This window comes from Perissodus microlepis, chromosome 1, assembly GCF_051167445.1.
Source record: "Perissodus microlepis isolate ML-2025 ecotype Zambia chromosome 1, ASM5116744v1, whole genome shotgun sequence".
Classification (NCBI taxonomy): Eukaryota; Metazoa; Chordata; class Actinopteri; order Cichliformes; family Cichlidae; genus Perissodus; species Perissodus microlepis.
This window is the reverse complement of record NC_140461.1, coordinates 32,944,264-32,966,955: the sequence shown is the minus strand read 5'-3', so window position 1 is coordinate 32,966,955 and position 22,692 is coordinate 32,944,264. Positions and strand designations below refer to the sequence as shown.

The 22,692-nt window shown below is 40.9% G+C and overlaps 1 protein-coding gene across 5 annotated transcripts in view; it reads left to right on the top strand.

The window, feature by feature from the left end:
- Window positions 1–22,692, top strand: part of nav2a (neuron navigator 2a) — a 218,705-nt gene that overhangs the window by 102,662 nt on the left and 93,351 nt on the right. For 3 of the 5 annotated variants that reach the window (XM_084953121.1, XM_084953201.1, XM_084953037.1), the window contains exon 1: window positions 16,221–17,215. The exons of 1 other annotated variant lie outside the window; for it this stretch is intronic. In XM_084953121.1, coding sequence (XP_084809247.1) covers window positions 16,997–17,215 — 219 coding nt within the window. In that variant the 5' untranslated portion in view covers window positions 16,221–16,996. Of the gene's footprint in view, window positions 1–16,219; window positions 17,216–22,692 lie in introns of those variants that run through there. One more of the 5 variants, XM_084952952.1, reaches the window with a different exon arrangement.

Here is a 22,692-nt window from a genome sequence, read left to right as displayed (position 1 = left end):
ATCAGGTATGGTTCATATGTTGATTCATGGTTTTCTTCTGTTTTTGATCAACTGCAGAATATTTTTATGGTTATCTGCTTTAAAAAGCCAGAACAGCAAAATTGCCTTCATGTTTTATCCTCAGTTACATTGACACAAAGGCATCTGTGATGCTTACACCTCTGATGAGGTCTCACAAGTCTCAACTTTGTTTTTATAGCCTACATAGATATAAAAATATGGATATGTACTGATAAATGATCATAATTATAATATTTCTGACTGTCTGAGTTAAAATTGAATCGAATCGAATCGGAACCTTGTGAATCAGAATCGAATGAGTTATAGAAATCATGCGGTGCACCTTTTCCCAGGACTGCAGGCTGCAAAGTCCTTTTAAAACTTTAGTTTTCACTTGTAGGTGATAAAGATCTGAAATACTTTAAAACATTTTAATATAATCATGTTTTCTTTCTTTTTTGCAATGAAAAGACAAAAAAAAGGGAGGAAAATTTGGTATTTGGCTATTGGCCAACATGATCATGTTAAACATCAGTTTTGGTATCCATATAGATTTGCACAACTGAGGCATCTGTAATCTGTTGCACTAGTTGCACCTTTCTGTGGGTTTCACCAAAGTAGGAAAAACATTTACATTTAAATAGAATAACCTTTTCCAAAATCCCTCACACAGCGTGAGAATGGGAAGGCACATTCAGCTATCGTGGCCATGAGCCTGGGCGTCTCTGTGTGGAATCAGATTCATCACAGCCAACTTGGCCCAAGTTGAGCTGTAGCGAGCGAGGATGACTTGGACCTTTTTGGTTTTATTCTGGGGGATTTCCGATTGCAGCCTCCAGAGTTCAGCCAATTAACTGCTCCAAATGTTGATTTTGACGCTGGATGCCAAGTGTGTGTGTTGTTGTTTTTTGGGGGGTTTTACGCTTTACAAACGGCGTGTGCATATTTCCCACATGCAAACTAAACTTTTACTCTATCTGTTGTGTGTAAATCACTTTCTGAAAAGAAAACAAGCCTTTAAGTGTCTAGGTTGGCCGCTGCTCTTTGTTTAATTCACCAGCTTGTGGTGCAGCTCATCTATTAGAAACATCCCTGCCAACCTCTGCCAAATTAGAGCCTTTAATTGCCGTTCCATTTTGTGGCTTGGAGTCAGTGTGTTTCCTCTTCCCAAGCTGCTTGGCTTTGAACATTTTAAAGCCTTGCTTTCAAACTTTTAAGGTTTTTTACAACATTTTATAAAATTCAGTTTGTAACCCTTGAGTTTCCATCAAAGCCTCGAGTCAGGAAACGAGCCCTTTGCCTTGATTTCCCCTCTCTCTAACCAGTATGGTTACATCGGAACTCTTATTTGCTTGTGGTGGTGTTCATTTCCTGCTTGTGTTTTAGGGTACTTTCTGGAGAATTGTGTCTATCCCACAACCCAACTGTTACTGCTCCCTGTTGCTCTCGCTCTCCCCTTGAAAGGATCCTAAAGTTTCTCCTTGTTAAAACAGGTGTGTGAGTACTTCACATTAGTTTAGATTTGCCTGCCATAAAACTGGTTTTATTGGCTTTACATCACCATGCAAACAGCATTACCTATCGAGTGGAAGCTGTGAGTAAGTGGGGCTAAGCTGGGTGGGCAGCACTTGGCAGCACATTTCAGCCATGGCACCCTACTGGCGAAAATAGACCATAAACATGACGGGTGTTTCCCTCTAAAGATGTGAGCTGGTTGCAAGCCAAACACATTGTTTTTTAATACTGATGGATTTTCTCAAGCTTGCCTTCTTGCTTGAATATATGGGAGTGTTCTGATTTATTGATTAGCGCACTTTTCTTTCCTGGTGGTTAGTTAAAGAGAAAATTGTCTTGCAATAGCTGTTAAGTGTAATTCTGCAAAGTCAGGCTTTCCTTGTAACTGTTTCGCAGGTCGTTTAATGTGTTTCGGTTGTTTTATGACTTGCTTGTACTTGCATCATTAAAAGCATTAGGGGATTAATAGCCATGTGGGAATGTGAGTTGATAAAAATATCTTTGAGCCATGTTGGCTCAAATGTGACTGCATTTTTTCCTTGAAACATGAATAAATATTGCAGATTCAAAATCTTAGGCACTCCCAGATTAAATCAAAAAGGCTTCTTTACATCTGACAGTTACTAACATGTGTTTCTCTTTCTCCTTTTCCTTCTCTCCTGCTTCCTGCCATCCTCCCTGCGGTGATGCTGTGACCTTCTTCTCCCAGGTAAGAAGTGCTTTTGTTGCCTCACTTGTTTCTCTGTCCCACTTTGTTTCCTCAGCAGCACACTGGTTTTAGAGCTGAGTGTGAGTTTCTGTCAAAGCACTCGGTCTCTTGATAGGAGCTCACATATGCATGCCAGATGGAGGGCTGAGCACAGTAATGGGGTGCTGTGAGATGAATCTTAAAATTTGCGTGTGTACTTAATGTGCATAAACAGTGACGCACCCATCCGTGCAACGACGTATGCCAGCAGATGCATTTGACTGCTTTCTGTAGTGGATGTAAAGAGAAAGCTACTGTAGTACTGTGAGTTTACCATGAAGGGAAGAATACGTGACTTCTTGGTCACTGAGAATCCAACTCACTGCACATAACAGCATATCTTTTCTCTCTTCATTGACCCTCCTGAGTCTCACTCCTTACTCTGTGCTGTACTGTTTCACTCTTTGTCAACCTTAAATCATTTGCTATGTTACAGAAGTACACAAGTCTAAATGCAACCACAGATATATGATTTAGATATTAAAGCTATTGGCAAATGTTTCTTCTAAGCAAAATTCATCATAAGTGTTTTCTAACATGACATTCCTGGTGGCAAAGACATGCAGACTGCCTGTCGGGAGCACTGGGACATTTCCTGGTGACTTGAGGTTTTGTTTTGTTTTTTTGTGATAATATAAAATGTAGGAATGAATTAATGGATCTCGTTGTCACTCTCACCTATAGACTGTATACAAACATACACAAAGCTTGTATGTATTGTAGATTATGCTTTCAGTCAATTTATTTGTGTGCGTATGCTTGTGTGAATTTTATTAGTTGGATATTAGCTCATTCAGTATCTCTGCTTGAACAGTTTTGTATCTTTAGTCTTCTACATGTCTTTGTCCTCTGATAATTAAGTCTTTGAGTGTGCACCTATCTATCGCCTGTCTGTCACCACTGAAATGCACTGCAGTGTGCGTGCCCACGCTGGCCATAGCGGCTGCTTTCAACTTTTTTGAGCCTCTTTCAAGCCCACAGCTGGACAGGTGTTAGATTTTAGAACTAGTTTGGGCGAGGTATCACTTGAGGTTTTATTGCCCTCTTAAAGCGACACAGCTCGCTCTGCATGCTGGAGCAGCTGACTGTCAGGATTTTCACGTCTGTATATATCGGTTATTGCTGAGTTTGAGAAATAGTTTTTAAACATTAAGATAAATGGAATAACGAATTAACAATCTACAGAATTTAGATGGGTCCAAGTCTGTATAGAGCAGACTTAGTTGTACAAGGAGTGCAGAATTATTAGGCAAGTTGTATTTTTGAGGAATAATTTTATTATTGAACAACAACCATGTTCTCAATGAACCCAAAAAACTCATTAATATCAAAGCTGAATGTTTTTGGAAGTAGTTTTTAGTTTGTTTTTAGTTTTAGCTATTTTAGGGGGATATCTGTGTGTGCAGGTGACTATTACTGTGCATAATTATTAGGCATCTTAACAAAAAACAAATATATACCCATTTCAATTATTTATTTTTACCAGTGAAACCAATATAACATCTCCACATTCACAAATATACATTTCTGACATTCAAAAACAAAACAAAAACAAATCAGCGACCAATATAGCCACCTTTCTTTGCAAGGACACTCAAAAGCCTGCCATCCATGGATTCTGTCAGTGTTTTGATCTGTTCACCATCAACATTGCATGCAGCAGTAACCACAGCCTCCCAGACACTGTTCAGAGAGGTGTACTGTTTTCCCTCCTTGTAAATCTCACATTTGATGATGGACCACAGGTTCTCAATGGGGTTCAGATCAGGTGAACAAGGAGGCCATGTCATTAGTTTTTCTTCTTTTATACCCTTTCTTGCCAGCCACGCTGTGGAGTACTTGGACGCGTGTGATGGAGCATTGTCCTGCATGAAAATCATGTTTTTCTTGAAGGATGCAGACTTCTTCCTGTACCACTGCTTGAAGAAGGTGTCTTCCAGAAACTGGCAGTAGGACTGGGAGTTGAGCTTGACTCCATCCTCAACCCGAAAAGGCCCCACAAGCTCATCTTTGATGATACCAGCCCAAACCAGTACTCCACCTCCACCTTGCTGGCGTCTGAGTCGGACTGGAGCTCTCTGCCCTTTACCAATCCAGCCACGGGCCCATCCATCTGGCCCATCAAGACTCACTCTCATGTCATCAGTCCATAAAACCTTAGAAAAATCAGTCTTGAGATATTTCTTGGCCCAGTCTTGACGTTTCAGCTTGTGTGTCTTGTTCAGTGGTGGTCGTCTTTCAGCCTTTCTTACCTTGGCCATGTCTCTGAATATTGCACACCTTGTGCTTTTGGGCACTCCAGTGATGTTGCAGCTCTGAAATATGGCCAAACTGGTGGCAAGTGGCATCTTGGCAGCTGCACGCTTGACTTTTCTCAGTTCATGGGCAGTTATTTTGCGCCTTGGTTTTTCCACACGCTTCTTGCGACCCTGTTGACTATTTTGAATGAAACGCTTGATTGTTCGATGATCACGCTTCAGAAGCTTTGCAATTTTGAGACTGCTGCATCCCTCTGCAAGATATCTCACTATTTTTGACTTTTCTGAACCTGTCAAGTCCTTCTTTTGACCCATTTTGCCAAAGGAAAGGAAGTTGCCTAATAATTATGCACACCTGATATAGGGTGTTGATGTCATTAGACCACACCCCTTCTCATTACAGAGATGCACATCACCTAATATGCTTAATTGGTAGTAGGCTTTCCAGCCTATACAGCTTGGAGTAAGACAACATGCATGCAGAGGATGGTGTGGACAAAATACTCATTTGCCTAATAATTCTGCACTCCCTGTATACATTAGTTTTATACAACAAATGTTGAAAAACAGGTGTTAAAGGAAGAACATTAGTTGTCCAGTTTTTTAAAATTTCTTCCAGTAAAAATAATAAAAAGTCAGAAAAGTCAGCGTATATGCTGACTTGCAGCAGTTTTTACATTTCTAATATTAAATTCAGGCAGAAGCACATGAGCTGCATCCCTCCTCCTGCAGAAACATGCTATTCTGACTGTTTCATAGCTTCTGATGAATAATCCCCTCAACAAACCAGAACAAAACTCCTGGTGCTTTGTTTGATAAATCCTATTTGCATTTGTTTTTTTAATCTCCACAATCCCTCATCTCTGCTGCTCTCTTACAGCTACTGTTTTTATTATGACATCATCATGCTTTTCTTTAGTTTCCCAGCTTCTGTGTAAATATCTCTGCTGAGGTTAAAAAAAAAAGATTTGAATGATTTAATTACTTTGAATATTCTTCTATTCATTCTGTGCAGTCTGTTAGACGTGGCAGTTCAAATGCTTTTTGCTTTCGTGCATGGACAAACATTCTATTAATAATGCTCTGTTGAATATACTGTATACAAGTCCAGTGCTTGTTTAATATCACTGGAAGCCTGAGAAAATGGTAGTCGGCTGTTTTTTGGGGTTTTTTTGTTTTGTTTTTTTTACCTTCGATTCTTTGTTTCTGCATCCAAACCGCTGCACTAATGAGCCGTTAGTTGTGTAAAAGTGCAGTAGAAAGTTTAGTTGGATGTTCTCATGTGACTCCACTGTTCAGTGAGGACTATGTCAGAGCAGAATAGCATTTTTAAGCATGTACATTCTAGTTGTTGCCTAAATACACTTTTGAAAAAAATAAACAAGAGCATGTTTGCAAATGATAGTGATCCAGTATTTATCTCCTGACTCTTCAGTCAAGTACAAAAAGTAATAACTTGCTTCCTGTTGTTACCCCAACTTATTCCTTTGTTCCCTTTAAGTCATTTCTGTTCTGATCTGCCCTATTTCTGTTCCAGCTCACTTCTTCTCTTCCTCTGTGCCTTACCTGCTGTTTCCTGTCTGCCGTTTCTGTCCTATTTCATCACTGGGGGGGCAGTAAGTGGTTTTGTGTCACAGCAGTTGGGGGTAATTGCTATTTAAGCCCGGGGCTCGCATTACATGGGCTGCTTTATTGCAGCCCTGTTACGTGGTGCAATTTTTAATCTCACCCATACTGATTATTCCACTAAGGAACAGAGTGCCATGCAGTTGAATGTCACTTGCTGCTGGGTGGGGGCTGGTGTTTGGGATTTTTAGGCCAAGCAACCTTTTCCTTTTTTCTGAACACTCAAAGGCACAAAGGAGGTCACACCAACTAATATTTACCTACATTTATTATGTCATTTGGAACATTTCTGGAAACAGCAGGAAGTGGGGCTCTAATGCTTTCAGACAGTAGTTGTCCTTTTCTTCACCCTCATCCATACATAAAATATTAACCACTAGCTCCGTTGTCGGTTGTTTGGGGGGGTTTAATGTTAATGTTCCCACAATAAAAGAGAAGATTCCTAGAAGTCATAGCAGTTGTGTAATTAGATTTTGGTGGAAAACACGTCCAGCATTTTGTGTTCACATGTAAGTCCACCTTTAGCTAAATGGTGGTAAATGAGCTATTAAAGGCTGATTAGTGCCGGTTAATTGTCCAGACTTCATTACAAACTAATTGAGGAGACAGTTTATTATATTTTATATATTTCTATTCTCTGCAGTTTTTTCATTTAAAAAGTAGGGCTTCAGATCACATGGTGAGTTCCTCCCCCACATGCGCGCACGCGCGCGCACACACACACACACACACACACACACACACACACACACACACACCCCTACCTTGGAGCTGTGGCCATGATGACTTCTCCCTGCTTTTCTTATCTGTCACTCCAGTTTACTGCAGGGAGACTGTTGTTTGGGTGCTGCTGTCTTCTGTGTCTCGCTTTTGTCCGCTGTCTGAGTGTGTGTGTATTTTGTGAATTTTCCTGCTACTGACATTTTGTCAGGTATTTAAGTAATTTGTGCAGAATTTGTCTCTGTCTCAAGAATCCTGTGTGTGTGTGTGTGTGTGTGTATTTTATTTTATTTTTTATTTTTTTACACCCATTGAACGATTCACAGGGACATTTTGTTTCTACTAGCGAAGACTCTTTTGTCTTTGGAACAGCTTGAATTATTATTTGTGGTAAAGATTGCCCAATTTGAATTTGGTGATTTGTCAGCTGCACAGTCATGACTGGAATCTCCTGTTCCCCTTCTATTGGACTGAGATTTGGTGACTGTGGAGACCCATTTGAGTACAATGAATGCATCTCCTTATTGAAGAAACTAGTTTGAGATGATTTCAGCTCTGTGAAATGGCATATTATAAAAATGAAAGTTGGTACAGTGTTTTTCATAAAAGGTTAAACATGGTCAACAACAGTAGGCTATGGTGTTTAAATGATGCTCATTTGATACTAAGGGATAGGGCAGGGCAATATGGCCAAAAATATTTATCACGATACATGTTTGAAAATCTGCGAGAACAATATAACTGATGATATAATTGACGCAAGACAAAATAACTCCACAACTTTATTAGTGCAACCCCCCCCCCCCCCAAAAAAAAAAAAAAAAAATTATTTTCAACATTTCAAATGCAAATTCCTCGCTGACAGTTTAACCAAAAGGCATTTCCAGTGGAAATTGGCCGACATATCCTGAGCATAACCATGTATAGTATCCACAAAACTTAAAAAGAGGTTATACACACACAATACGGTAATATTATGTTGAAGCACAGTACGTACCACTCCGCGAGGCTCCTGCCTACGATAGCCGTAATGCTCCGACAATCCATCAAGCGGTGCGGCTTCGTAGCTTACGGAAGTTGTACTAAAACATTTTTTGACAGACTTTTGAGCGCCGTGTACCACATAAGATCGGTTCGAGGTCAGTAAGCACAACCAGAATTCATACGTAAGGTGCACCGGATTATAAGGGGCACTGTGGATTTATCAGAAAATCAAAGGATTGATTTTAAGTGTGCCTTATTTTCCAAAAAACACTGTAATAAAGACGGCTCGCTAGCATGCTCTACCAAAAATTGTGCTTTGTTGTGTATCTGACGGACGAAAGCCAAACCAGTTCCACACCACTGAAGTTGCAGCATTTTCACAAACCAATTCTGGTTCATCTGTTTCATACAACGATCCGCTTTCGCTCTTCTCATTCTCCGCCGCCGCATGAAAACAAAGGCACTGCGCGTGCGCGTTTTTCCATATTCTATCGCGATATTTAATTTTCTTTATTTTCTTTTAATTTTCTTATCATTGCCTAACATTATACCGGTATTACCGTGAATGGTATGATATGGCCCAGCCCTACTAAGGGGACCAAATGAGTCAAGAAAATAACTGAATTCTAGATACAAGGCAGGATGGATCCATGCTTTCATGCTGTTTACACCAAATTCTGAACCTACCGACTGAGTGTTACAACAAAAATCCAGACTCATCAGCTCAGGCAACCTTTTCCTGTCTTCTCTTGTCCACTTTTGGTGATCCCCTGCAAATTGTAGCCTCAGTTTCCAGTTCTTAGTATGGTCTCCCGTTGCTGTAGTCTATTTACTTCAAAGTTCAAATTGTTGTATGTTCAGATATGCTCTTCTGCATCACATGTTCTAACAACTGCTTGTTTGGGTTACTGTTGGCTTCCTTTTCACTCTAACAAGTTTGGCCATTCTCCTCTGACCTCTGGCATTTTCACCCAGAAAACTGCAGCTCACTGGATATTTTCTCTTTTTCAGACCTTTTTCTGTACACTCTAGAGATGTTGTGTGGGAAAATCACAGTAGATCAGCAGTTTCTGAAATACCAGTCCGTCAAGACCAACAACCATACCACATTCAAAGCTACAGAAGTACAACCTAAGTTAAAATATGTAGGACATTTTCTTTTAACTTATTGTATTTGACTTGAGGCCAGATGACTTGATAAGAGTACAAGTGTGTGTGTGTATGTTTGAAGCTCCTTCTGAACAGACAGAATCCTGCTCAGAGTGATGATTTGTGTAGGTGTCATGTGACAGGAAAGTGACAGGATGCCCCAAAGACACATACATACAAAGATTTACATACACACCACCACATGCGTGCATGAACACACACATGTTTCCACACACGTGTCACAGCTGTAGCTGGGCAAGGGCACAAACACACTCAGCAGGATCCGGACTGATGCACACACCCTTCCCTGTCAGGTGACTCTTTATTGCATTATCTGTGCTGTGTATCCTGGACTTGTTTCATGTTTCCAAAGCAAACAGTGCTTCTCTCTCCGCTGGCTTAGCTCATTCTCTTAAACAAATTTGTATAAATAGGTTTGATATTCTGAGTGTTGTTTATTTGTGTGTCATTGGCCTGACGCTGTGTGTTGTGTCACTCGAGACATGCCAGGACCCTGCTGGGCTTCATGGAGTCAGCTCCTCTTACCCCTGTGATCCGGCCTTACAGACCTGACACTGTTCATTACTCAAACTGTGTGTGTGTGTGAGAGAGAGAGAGAGAGAGAGAGAGAGAGAGAGAGGAAATAGTCCAGTGTGTAGGTCAAGTTGTAGATCGTGTGCTGTCATGGTGGAAATGTCAGGCCGTCGCTCCAGTTAGTGCAGCTCCTGTCAGTGGGAGCCTACTGTACTTGTTCTGCTCTGCTAACTCTGCTAATGAAAAAAAAAAATCAGCAAAGGACGGGTATAAAGTGTGTGTGTGTGTGTGTGCGCCAATGCGTGTGTGCAATTTTCTTTCATTTACAGTGCAGAAATATTTAAATAGATATGAAGTTGTTTGGTTGGAGATTCTGGGAGTGGATTGCTGCCAGTCTGTGACTTAAATTTGTTTTACTTCACTATAGAATGATGGGTGCAGCACCCTTTCAAGAATAGCCTGCTCAGTAAGGCCAACACAAGTGACAGGAGGAATGGGGTGTGTTCAGCAAACAGACAGCTGTTTCTAGTCAACATTTCACTGCAGCGAAGCAGTGGTCTATGACTCCAATCCAGATAAATTAGATTATTTGGAGTGATACATAGTAACATTAATTTTGCACAGTTTGTACTGTGGGTGTGTGCTGCACTAATAAGCAAAAGTTGAATAACAGAATGCACTTATATTGAGGGGAGCATGCATTTATGTTTGTAATTCCTTATAAGATCTGCAGTGAGTGTGAGGAGCAGATCAAAGTTAACCCATGGTAGCCATTGCTAGCAAAAAATTTGGTACGTTTGTCAAAACCATGACTATGGGATAGCAGAAATTGTAGTTGTGTACAGTTTGAGTTTAAAATGAGATGGTGTTGTCTATCATGCAGCCCATTTATAAACTGAATACCAGAGAAAATGGTATTCAGAAAGAAAATGTGCAACACCATTTTGATGAATGAAAGGGGGGAATGCATGATTAGGAGACTTAAAAAAAATTGCAAAAAGTTAAAGATTAGGTCAATAGTGGCTTGTACAAATGCATTCAGGTACAACTGTGTTTATTTCCTGTGATTTTGGTGGTTTCTATCTATTTGCTGGTAGAGTTTTCACTGCTTCAGTCTACAAACAAATAACACTTTGGAGACACAAATAATTGTGTTAACCTGTTACATTAACACTGTCCAATAATGTTACAGATGACCAAGGCTGATAGCATTTGCTGCCTAGCTCCCAAATTAACGTTATCATTTTATTTTTAGCCATAGCTGATAGCTGGTACCTTAACTTAATAGCTGGCTAATGTGGCTATCAGGTAATTGCTAACAGCTAAACTGCTAATGCCAACGTGTGCACCAGCTAGGTTAACATTTATGACAACTGTTAAATACTTCATTGTTGTTAATATGAAGCTTTACTGACCTCACTAGCGGCTATAAACACAACCTGAGGGTGTCAGTTTTTTATTATTTGCATGCTCAGCTGCTAAAGAGTAGGGATGGGTATCGTTTAGGTTTTATCCGATACCGGTGCCAAACTGGTACTTTTGAAACGGTGCCAGTGCTTAAACAGTGCTCAAACCGGTGCTTAAAGAATGGAAAACACAAACTTTTTCCAAAAACCTCTCATGTTTAGCTGTTTGGTTTTTTTTGTAAAACGATAACAATGTTAGCCTTTTTTGCAGCTATAGGGCACATACGGTATCACTCTATCAAACAAGAAGACAGCCGCATGTAACTAGGGCTGGGTATCATCACTGATTTCTAGAATCGATTCGATTCCAATTCACAAGGTCCTGAATCGATTCGATCCACGATTCGATTCAATTCGATTTGAATCGGGGAAATTTTGCCTCAGACAGTCAGAAATATTATAGTTCAGATCATGTATCAGTACATTTCCATATTTTTATATCTATAAAAAGAAAGTTGACACTTGTGAGACTTTATCAAAGGTGTAAGCATCACAGCAGATGCCTTTGTGTCAAAGTAGCTGAAGATAAAACACAGAAAAACATGAAGGTGATTTTCCTGGCCTGAGATTTTATAAAAAATATTCTGCATTAGATCAAAAACGCTGCTGAAGTGAAGCAGAGCAAAGTTACAGAGGTTTTATTAGAGACACAGCTAAGCGTTTTGCAATTTTGCATAATTTTAAAAAGTTTAAATTTGTTCAGTAGCCTATTGAACAGCAGAAATTAGGCTTTCTTTTCGGAAGTAAGTAAAAGGAAAAAAAAACAGCAGCCGACAGCGCTGTAAACAACGCTAGACTTGTGCGTAATAAGCAAGTTAATAATGCAGAAAACACATTTTTAGACAGGAAACTGTTCTTGAAGTACAGAGAGAGAGATAGAGAGCTGTGCATGAAGTGTGATTTTATCACTGGGAAGCATAACAGCAAAAGTAAGAGGGAATTCATGATGATGTTTATGTGAAGCATAGTTTGGATCTTCTTTTGCTGCTGGTTCAGTCAATATTGTTTGGAGAGAGATAAAACCTGCGGCTTCAGAATCTAGTGCAAAAAGGACGTAAACACAAAGCGCGGACCCGCCGACGGATCAGAATCAGTGAGCTGTCGGCTTTCAGCCGTGTCCGTGCCGTCGGGTGAGAAAGGCCACATCTTACTGATTCTGATCTGTCGGCGGGTCCACGCTTTGCGTTTATGTCTTTGTGCAGAATCCGTGTACCTGCTCTCATTTCCTGTTTTAACTCTTTGGTTGTTGTTGAAATTTTGTGAGGTTTAACTTGAGATTCTGGCATTTCGGGCAAAATAAATTTATATTAAAAAATCTATTCTGGATTTTAATGAATCCATATCACGTTATCCAAGCTAGAATCGATTTTAATCAATAAATCGATAAGCAAAACCCACCCCTACATGTAACTACGACGGTGTTTGCTAATTCATCTTACGTGCATTCATTTAATAACGTGGTTAGCCTACTCAATGTAAATTACACACGAACAACATTAAGCTACTGACCCAGAGAAGAACGGCTGCTGCTGCCATCATCATCCGTCATCATTTCTGCTACCTTGGCAGGGCTCCACTCTTCGGGTTCTTGGGGGATGTTTCTAATTCCGGGTCCGATAAAAGGCACCACACCTGCAGTAGATGTGCTCAATGTGAGGCCTTGCAGCAAGCTATCAAATACGGTGCACATCTCGGCTTTTAAAAAAAGCCGAGATATGCGTCGCCAGGTGTTTCATCAGATTCGAGGTGTTACCTCCTTTGCACAGTATCACCTTAAAGCACTTGTTGCAGGCTGCTGAGTTTGCATCTTTTGCTGTGAAGTACAGCCAGACTTTTGACCACTTCGCCTTGGGCGTCTTTAATCTGTAGCTCTGCTCTAAAAGAATGTACGTACCTGGGCCCGCCTACTATCCTTGGAAAGGTAAAATTGAATGGCTAGAATCCAAAGTGTATGACATCTCAAAAAAAAAAAAAAGCACCGAAATAAAGCACCGAAATGTGCGCTGCTTTTCGGTCTGGTTACTACCGTTTATGCCATAATGGCACCGGATATCGGTACCCATCCCTACTAAAGAGTGGAGCAGCTGTATGCCTGCTGCCTTCAGTATTGAAAAACAGGTTCCTTCACATTTTCAGAATTTTGGCATAGAAAGGTACTGTTTCGGTTGTGGCGACATCCCTAGTTAGAATTTCATTACGTGTTTGGTAGGTTTACTCTTTTGTCAACTTGACAGAGAATATTCATTGGATACTAACTGATTCATCTATAAACTAAAACACTAGAGCCCACTTTAAATCTTGTTTTTTCCAACTGGAGCATAAACACAACTACTGGAATAACACAACATTTGCAGAGAAAGTGGTCATTATTTGTAACAATAGGCTTTGTTTAGACAGATAATAGCTCAGTTATATAAAAAAATGCTGCCTCCTTATCTATGTCAGTGAAACCATTAAAATAAGAGTGAATGTTCTGGCACACAGTGGTTTGATACAAAAATACATGTTCATAGCAATAAAGTTGGGCGTGTGCCAGCTTTTGCTGCAATCTACCTGCTGATTACCAGGACAGAGGTTAGCATCATTTGTCCTGTGACACAATTTCAAATGTCTGTGCTGCTTTTTGGGATGTGGTAAGGTAGCATGTCCTGACTAAATGTATACCCTTTAAATTCCTTTAAAACGCTGTGCATTGAGTGTGAACAAGTCATTGTGCTCTCAGCAAACGCCCACCATCTACCCCACACAACTGTTTATTATTCTAAGAAGAAATACTGTATAAACACACAGCAGAGCAATGCAGTGGGTGTCCTAGTTATTACTGTCAATACCACCCATTTACTGCCAAACGGGCTCTATTATTAGACTCCACTGGACTGTCATCAGGTATCTTCAAAGGTTGTTGCATAAATCAAATATGACTCCTTTTTTCTTTCTACTCTGCGAAGTGCTGCAGTGTGATCTGTGAGGGACTGGAACGTGTTTAGTGTCAGATGATAGTAGGAAAATAATGGAAGTTTCCCCTGTAACTCTACATGCTGCATGTTTTTCTTCTTTCCTCATTTTCCAATTGAGTGGATGACGTGAGACAAGCAGGGTGGAGTAAATGTATTTTCCTTTATGTTTCAAAGAAGTCCTGTGATGTCCAGATATGGTTGTTTTTAATCATGGAGGCCCTCTGTATTTTCACTCACCACCACTTACAGCTGTAGTTGACAAGGTGGGGTAACTGAGACCTGCAGGTAGAGATTGCAAGGCTACATACAAATGGGTGAAACTCACTGAAGCCAGTTAGAAACATCCAAGACAAATACAGTGTACAGGGTTTCAGGTTTCACGGGGTATAAAAAAATAAATAATAATTTCATCTACAACCCCACCCCTCTCTACGTACACCACCATGACACAAATTTATAAGCTGATATTGGTATTTGCATAATTTAGAATTAATGTAACAGGATTAAGATTAACATACTAAGCACACCCTTCCTTTGGATTAAATCGTGCTCTTGCAAAAGTCCTGTGTGTGTGTGTGTGTGTGTGTGTGTGTGTGTGTGTGTGTGTGTGTGTGTGTGTGTGTGTGTGTGTGTGTGTGTGTGTGTGTGTGTGTGTGTGTGTGTGTGTGTGTGGCAGGGGTGTTACTGTTCTGAGAGTTACTAGAAATGAGAGAGTGTATAGTTAATGTCTGACCCTTTCACGTCCGAATGGAATAGAGGTGCGCTCAGTTTAGAGACATAAACTTTCACATGTTTCTAATGTTGGTCAGTCTATTTTTCTATGTTTTATTTAGATTGTTTATTGTAAGTAATTACTGCATTAGGCTATTATTTACAGTAAACAGTTGTTTCAAACTAAAAGACCTGGGAAGATGTAGAGTAGACCTGGGGCGAGATTTTCGGCTTTTTTTTTTTTTTTTAGTCAGAAGATTTCCATGGGATCATGTGGAGACATTAACAGTTCAGAAAGGATGGCTGGTTCCTGATGGTGCCATCAGTAGTCAGGGAAATCTTGCCACTGCTAGTTTTTTGTTGGAGAGAAAATATTTTTCCATCAAAACATAGTTGAGAATACAGTTATATCCAACTCTTGATTCAAATACAGATTACTCTGTGCATTCTTAAATTAACTAGTTATGGGTGACTGGGGAGGGGCGTAAATCCTTCTCTTGAGTAAATCTCTTTTTTCCCCTCCTTACTGTAGCAGGATCTCAGCAGCTTGACTAAGCCTGCTGGGAGTTAGGCTGATCTGACACTAGTCCACTAATTGGCCATCCTCATATTTATAAAGTGGAAGCTTAACAGACAGAAGACGGAAAGAATACAGAAAAGAGAGTCTGTTAATCAGTACAACATTATATAGGAATGTCTATACCAAAATTAAGGACTGTGTATTGATTTGTTGTCAAGATATTTCACTCAGTATCACAAATTCAACCTGATGATGGCACTGGAGATAAAATCTGCATCACCAAAGCCATTAATTTGGATAACAACTCCTGAAATGACCAGAACAAGCAGGCTTACATTCATGTGGAACACAAACGTGTGCAAAAAACTGAGTCCATGTAATATTTGTTGCTGGAAATTCTACTTTTCATGAAATAGCATCAAAGCAGGTTAATAGTCAAAGGAGCTTGCAAAGAAAAGCGTCTGGACTTCTTTAAGTTACTTGAAGACGTTTCACCTCTCATCCGAGAAGCTTCTTCAGTTCTAAGGTCAAATGGTGGAAGCTTGAAGAAGCTTCTCGGATGAGAGGTGAAACGTCTTCAAGTAACTTAAAGAAGTCCAGACGCTTTTCTTTGCAAGCTCCTTTGACTACGATGACCTGGATGACTGAGAACCTTCACAGACAAAGCAGGTTAATAGTATTGTTGTTTTCCATTAAAATCACATGATTTTATGCAACCTGTGTTGAGTGGGCTGGGATGATTTGCCACATTTTAAGACCATGGGCGTACCTTATCCCACATATTAAAATGCAAGTGGAACTAGCAAGTTATTATTTTTAATGAATATTATTTTGTATCAGTGGTTAACATATAGCATCGTGGTGGAATCTTTATGTGAGAGGCAGACTCGCTGTGTGAGAGGAACCCACTGTGTAGATATGTTGAGCTTTTCACATATGTCAGTCCTGATCTAAGCCACACCTGCTGCTAACCACAGACTTACCAGTGAGGGAGAGAGAGAGAGGCAGTAGAGGAAAGCGCAGTGTGTTTCAGGCTGTGTAGTCACAGGCTGAGCAGTCGCTGAAGTGAGTGGTGGCTGTGTCGCTGCTGACTTTTGCTTCCCCCCCTTCCTCTCCATCTCCCCGTTTCTACTACTCTCTCTGCTCTTCCTCAAAAACGGGGTTTCTTGCTGTCTTCCTGAAGCTACGGTGTAATTAATTACCAGGGCTCTGTGGGAGTGGAGCTGCTCTGCTTCCAATTGGATCCTTGGCCATTTGCTGACTCTCACTCATTGCTGGAAATAAATGGAAGGGAACACTCACTCTACCACGAGGCAACTGGGGATTCCTTTTGGTGTGAAGTGGGATTTTTGATCTTCTTTCTTGGACTTTGCAGAGTGAATTTTCATCAGGATACCTTTTTTTTTTAAACCAAAAAACTCTGAGGCCAAATTATTCTTGCATGAAATGACAAGCTGATCCAACTTAGTAACAGGATGCAGGTGGGATTCTGTGGGTTTTAAACCATTCCGCTGCATGTTGGGGAGCTCAGGTCAACCCCCACCCCACCTCCTGCTAAGAATCAGTAGGAGAAGCTAAGACTGGGACATGAACAAACTGCACACTTCAATCAGGCGTTGGATCAGGTGCAACCTCAATATGTGTGCCGTGTTTTTTTCCTTTCTTTCCTTTTTTTCCTCCAGTCTGGTAACTCATTCACAAACAGAAAAGTAGCTTGATTGCAGAGAATTCCTGCTTACCGGTGACAGGATTTCCATCTCAGTGTGACGGGGAGGGGAGCTTGCAGTCATCTGGTCGCTGGGGAAAAGATGCCAGCCATTCTAGTGGCCTCAAATATGAAGTCGGGACTCCCCAAACCCAAACCTGTGCACAGTGCCCTACCTATCCCCCAGACCCCCAGCAGGACGTCACCTCTAGCTCTACCTCCGGCACCTCTCAAGACGCACATTCCCTCATTGGGCCAGCAGGTGGGCTCAAGACCCCCAAGAAACAACGCAGCAGAGTCAGAGGTTGGCAGAAACACTCAGGTCAGGATGTAAAACAGTCATCTCCAAACCCAGATCCTAAGTGTTATTCTGCTAATACTGCTTTATAATGAATTTTATAGCAATGACATGGAGATGAGCTGCAAGGAGAATGCATGGTTGATTATTTGTGTAGAATATTTTTTTATTATTAATTCTTATTAGTACTCACTGATTTAAACCTCTAAAAGAAAAAAAAATCCCAAGTAATTATAGTTTATAAGCAGTTTGAGGGCCTTTTTTACCCGTGGAGGACAATAAAGCAGTTATAAAAGAAATATAATAGAAAGATATTCTGTTCTTCACTTGTCAGCTGTAAATCGACAAACTCTGTATCATCACTTTATTTGGCTCAGTGTAGCATAACAGAAACACAGAGCCAGATTCAGTGAGTTCCTGGAAGGACATGGAGCAGGCTGTGTCTCTGCTGTCCAGGATGGCAGTGTAGCAGGATATCAGGGTGGCTGTTTTGCTGTGTTTGTGAAATATTGGCTGCGCTTAGCAACCCCACGCAACGCAAAGGGCTGCAACGGCAAGAGGGATCGCTCCAGCACCATGTAAGGCAGTGAGGGGAAGAAGGTGTCTGTGTGGGTTTGTGTGTATTGGTGAGGCAGCAAGTCCATGCTTGCCAGTTTGTACAGTGTGGGCTCAGTAAGCTTTAGCAGTTATTTGGGAAATCTGAATCCAGCGTGAGGAACTGATACAGGACACCACTTCTCTCGCACATGGCACGAGTTTGCTGCTGGTGTCATTTGTGTAGTGGCTAATCATGTTTTCTGACTGACCTATTTTCTGTGACTTTTTTGCTCTCTCCTGTCTGCCCTCCTTTCTCTTCCTCTCTTTATCCCCGTGGTGCTGATGATGCAGCCATCTTCACTCTCAGCTGGGTTAACCCTTGACCTCCATGACCAGGAGCAATGTTATTGCACTCATATCCTGAAATCTTTCAAATCCATGTGTATGTAGGTGACAGAGAGATGGGGGATTTCTATCTAAAGCCATGTTTAGTAGAATACCCTTATTAGTCCAGCAAAGTAGTGTTTGTTCATATATTAGCTTTATTGCCCTTATTTCAGCCTTGTGTCTGCTGGGCTTCACCCAGGGAAATGACTGAACAGATCGGAGGGCTCAGAGGCAGAATTCCTGATGAGGTTTTTGATGAGTCTTCCACATGCAGGTCAAAGCCTCAGTGGAGTACCTGCACAGACTCCAGTGGTCCTTAGCATGAACTCAATCTGCTCTGATGGCAGGGTGAGATGAGACGAGGCCGTCTGGAGACGTGATGGCTGCCTCACCAGACACAACAGTGAGAACTTGTCTTTTGCCTAATAGTCACAAAGGATTCCAGTCATCCTAACATTCACTCCACTGTCATTTGGTGACATTCATTTTTCTTCCTCTGGTTATGTATAAGTTAAAAGATGCTATGTCCAGAGCTTTGCAGCAGCTTTCATAGCAATTAATGCTTGTGAGGTGGGGTAAGAGCTTTTTCTCTGGAGGGTCCATTTTTCACCAGATTTCATCAATACAAATGGGTGAAAAATCATCTTTAGAGAGTCAGGAGCAGATTTCAGTACCCACAGAAGATGTAAATAGACTAGTCATAAGGGTGGGTTGAAGTTTGAGTCATTTCTCAACCATGAATACTTGCCCTTTTGCTTGTACTGTCTCTGTCATCTCTATGACTGCTGCTGCTTCTTTTTATTTGAGCATGAAGATCTCCTGAAATTCAAATCTAATTTCAAGAAAAAAAGCCCCTCCCATAACAGGTCACATCATTGCTGACACCCCCCCCCTCCCCCATCCTTTTTATAAATGGTTGGAAATATAGGAAAAAGCATAAGCAGAACCAGATGTGTTTGAATGGCAAACACCAAACACAGCATGCCCTGAACATAATGGGTACTAGCAGAGTATGCCAGTAGTTATCTGACGGATTAGTAAAGTGATACCAGAGTGTGTCCGTGGCTGTGCTCCTCCCATGCATCCAGCTTGGATGGCCCAGTTGGCACTAAACACACAAACATGTTGTGTACACCTGTAACAAAGAGTTAATCCATAATGCAGCAGGAGCAGCAGGAGGCAGAGGGAGACAGGCAGGCTGTATTTACAGGCAGAGAAGAGGATAGTCCTGGATAGTACTAAGGATAGTGCTTAGTCTGTGTATGTGCTGTGTGTGAGTGGAGTCTGGCACAATCTTCTGAATCTGATGTGAAGGTGATAGTCTGGAAATGTGTGAATGGTATTTGAAGCTGTTTTCTCTGTGTGTGTGTGTGTGTGTGTGTGTGTGTGTGTGTGTGTGTGTGTGTGTGTGTGTGTGTGTACTGTCTTTGCCTCTAATGTGTGACATCATAAGAAATGACTGCTGTTCAGCTGTTGTGACCTTTAACTTTTTCCCATACTGTTATGCCTGAGCGCCTTGCCTTGAACAGATACTCTACTGCCCTCTGGTGTTTGAGTTTTCTCCTGCGCCTTCTTCCATCCGCAGACGCTATGAATTGTGTGGGTGTGAATGTAGGTTATTCCTGTCATTGAAGGCATCTGTCATTGCTTCTCTTTTCATTATAAATGCCTCAGTTTTGACCCTGAGCACCTTCGCTCTCTACCTTCTTTGCCCCCCACCCCCATTCCCTCTTTTCCCTCTTTGTAATCTAATTATTCATTATTGCCAGCTCATTAATTCTCAGCTACAGCTTTCAAAGGGTAAAGGTTCAAACCAAGAATTTTTGAAAGTCACACTGGCCGCAGGAGATCCTGAAAAATACATTTTGGTACAATGTGCAGCATACGTAGTCCTTTTATAAGGCATTAAAAACACATACTCACAAACACACATAATCACACGCTCACTCACACAGAGAGATTTGTCTGTATGCCAGTGTGATAAGGAGCTACTATCTTAATAAGCATCTCTCCAGATGCAGGCATAAGGCAGACTGTCTGTAAAGACTGGCTTTATTAGACTCATTACAAAAGCTCATTTCAGCCTGTGAGCTGAATCCCAATCACTTCAAAACACAGTGTGGAAACAAACAACGAACTACAATTAAGACAGGCCCTCATTTTATGGGGCTGGTAATAAAGAGCTTCGTTTGGATATTAAATCATCACGGTAACAGATACATTACTAACACTGTTAATGTAATTCCTTCCATTCATAAAAATCTATAAATCCCAGAGATTATCATTTTCTCCAGTTTCAAAATTTAAATTGAGTCTGAGTCCATTGCATGACTGACAAACATATGTATCAAGTAACATGTGTGAAGCAATTTAATTATTCAAAGCTAATTAAATGACCTTTAAAGGGGAGGTACTGACTGATGGTGATGAAAGTGTAGAGATTATATATGCAAGCGCACACAGACACACACACACACACACATATATATATATATATATATATATGTATGTATGTATGTGTATGTGTGTGTATATATATATATATATATATATATATATATATATATATCATCTGATTTGACTATCAGTTGTTTATTTTCCAGATATAAAGAGTTATGCTGTTCAATTATGCTGTGTAAATGTTATTTTGGAAGATTTTCAAGCTCTTTGATTCTAAAGAAGCAAAAATACTACACAGAGCTTTAAGCATGAAACAGGACAAGTGAAAGCAATCGAACAAATGCAGAAAATATTTAATAAAAGCATTATTGGCCTGTAAATGTCAGCATCAACCTTTAAAGCCCATTTCACTTGACCCCTCTCGTACGCTGGGTCTCTCATCAGCATCCTGTGAAAGGCAGTAATGACTTTTTTATGGTGCTTACATCCAACCTAAGCCTCTTTCACACACAGCCCAGCAGGTGAGAGTGAAAGGCAGAAAACTGTCATCCTGCATTGGATTGCTAATGTCTTCCTGCCTGCCTGGAGCAGGTCAGATTGGGTGGGTGTGCTGGGTGACTATATTGCTTCTTTTTTATTACCATGACAAAAGGCCACACATACACATATGTCTCTACAGAAGGGACTGCAAGTGGAAGTTAAATTTAATGGATGTTTGAGTGACTCTTTGTTGTAGATTTCATTGTTCAAAAGGAATAACAGAATTCAACACACTGCAGGATTCAGACAATGAGTCCAGGAGAAAGGGCCATGTCTTGTTAGGTGTTGTGAGTGATCCTCATGAATTCAGGTTATACACTTTATCATTTTGTGGTTTCAGATGTCACTGTTGTCAGTCTGGAAACCGAGGTGGATTTCTTTAATTCCTGGCAGCTGACACGTTTGAGATAAGAGGTTTTCAACCAGTAGCCAATCACACATTTCATTATCACTGTGAGGGAGGAGGAAGCCAGTGTAAGAGCTGCATCGCCACCTGTGTGTGTCCTGTGTCAGACAACACAGAGGCGGTCATCCTGCAGATTTATCAGGTTGGGCTGAAACAACCCAGTAGCTGTGATACCAGCAGATGCTTTAGGCACAGACTGAAAACGGTCAGATATACTGAGACTGGGATGTGTGGCTTTTATCTGAAATGAGGAGGCAGCTTGTCCTCCAATAGGTCCCTGAGCACCTTGTCAGTATGAAATGGTGCAAAGATAAAGAACCGAGCAGTGTATGTGTTTAGGTTAAGTGCTGATTTCATTTATAATTTCATGAATATTAAATATTGTTGTCTTAATCAGAGTTTGTTTTATCTAAAAATGTTGCATGTGGTAGCTTTTCAGGCCTGGTTTACTTGTTAGAATAAATGTGCTCATGCTTATGTACTGTATGAGAGTAAGAAGTAGAACTGTTCAGGTAAAAATCAGGAACTAAATAATCAAAAAGTCGCATTTGATGTAGAGTGTGGGAAAATGACAGTCAAGACAGCAAGAAGCTGTAAAATCATCGAGCAGTTTTTGTTATCGATAAATGACCATGATGCTTTTTCAAAGCAGTTCTGTGTTTTCTTTGCAGTATTTTTTCTTAAGCATATATGTGATCATGTGACAGTTGGCTACAGTAGTAATGACTTCATCTCTGCCTAATGCATCTCGATCAGATTCCACTTCCTGTGTGGTCGACCCCTGTCCTTCCTGTGTGAGGTCATGGCTGAGGACATAACCATATTAATTAAGACTGGGCATCTGCTTCTCCTGAGTCAACATCCTTCCATTGATCTCCCTCCAAGGTGCCCTCCTCACTTTGGTTTCTCTCCTTCTCTGCTTTCCTTGTGTTAGTTGTCACAAGGACCCCATTTGTGCAGACAAGCGGGTTATGGTGGGTGGCGCCGCGTGGGGAATCTGCACGGCAGAGTGCTCAGACTAACACAATCAGCTTCATGTCAGTCTGGAAGCAGAAGGCGACGTAGAAAACGAAGGTAGAGGTCAGCAGGGCTGAGCTCACCCTCCCCAGAGGATCGCACCAAAGGTCTTGCTGGACCGACACTCTGTTGGATAACTTTATGACATCCATAGAGCCAGCAAGGAGCCAATGACGTATGATGGTCATGAAAGTTTGATGCGATGTGTTAGATT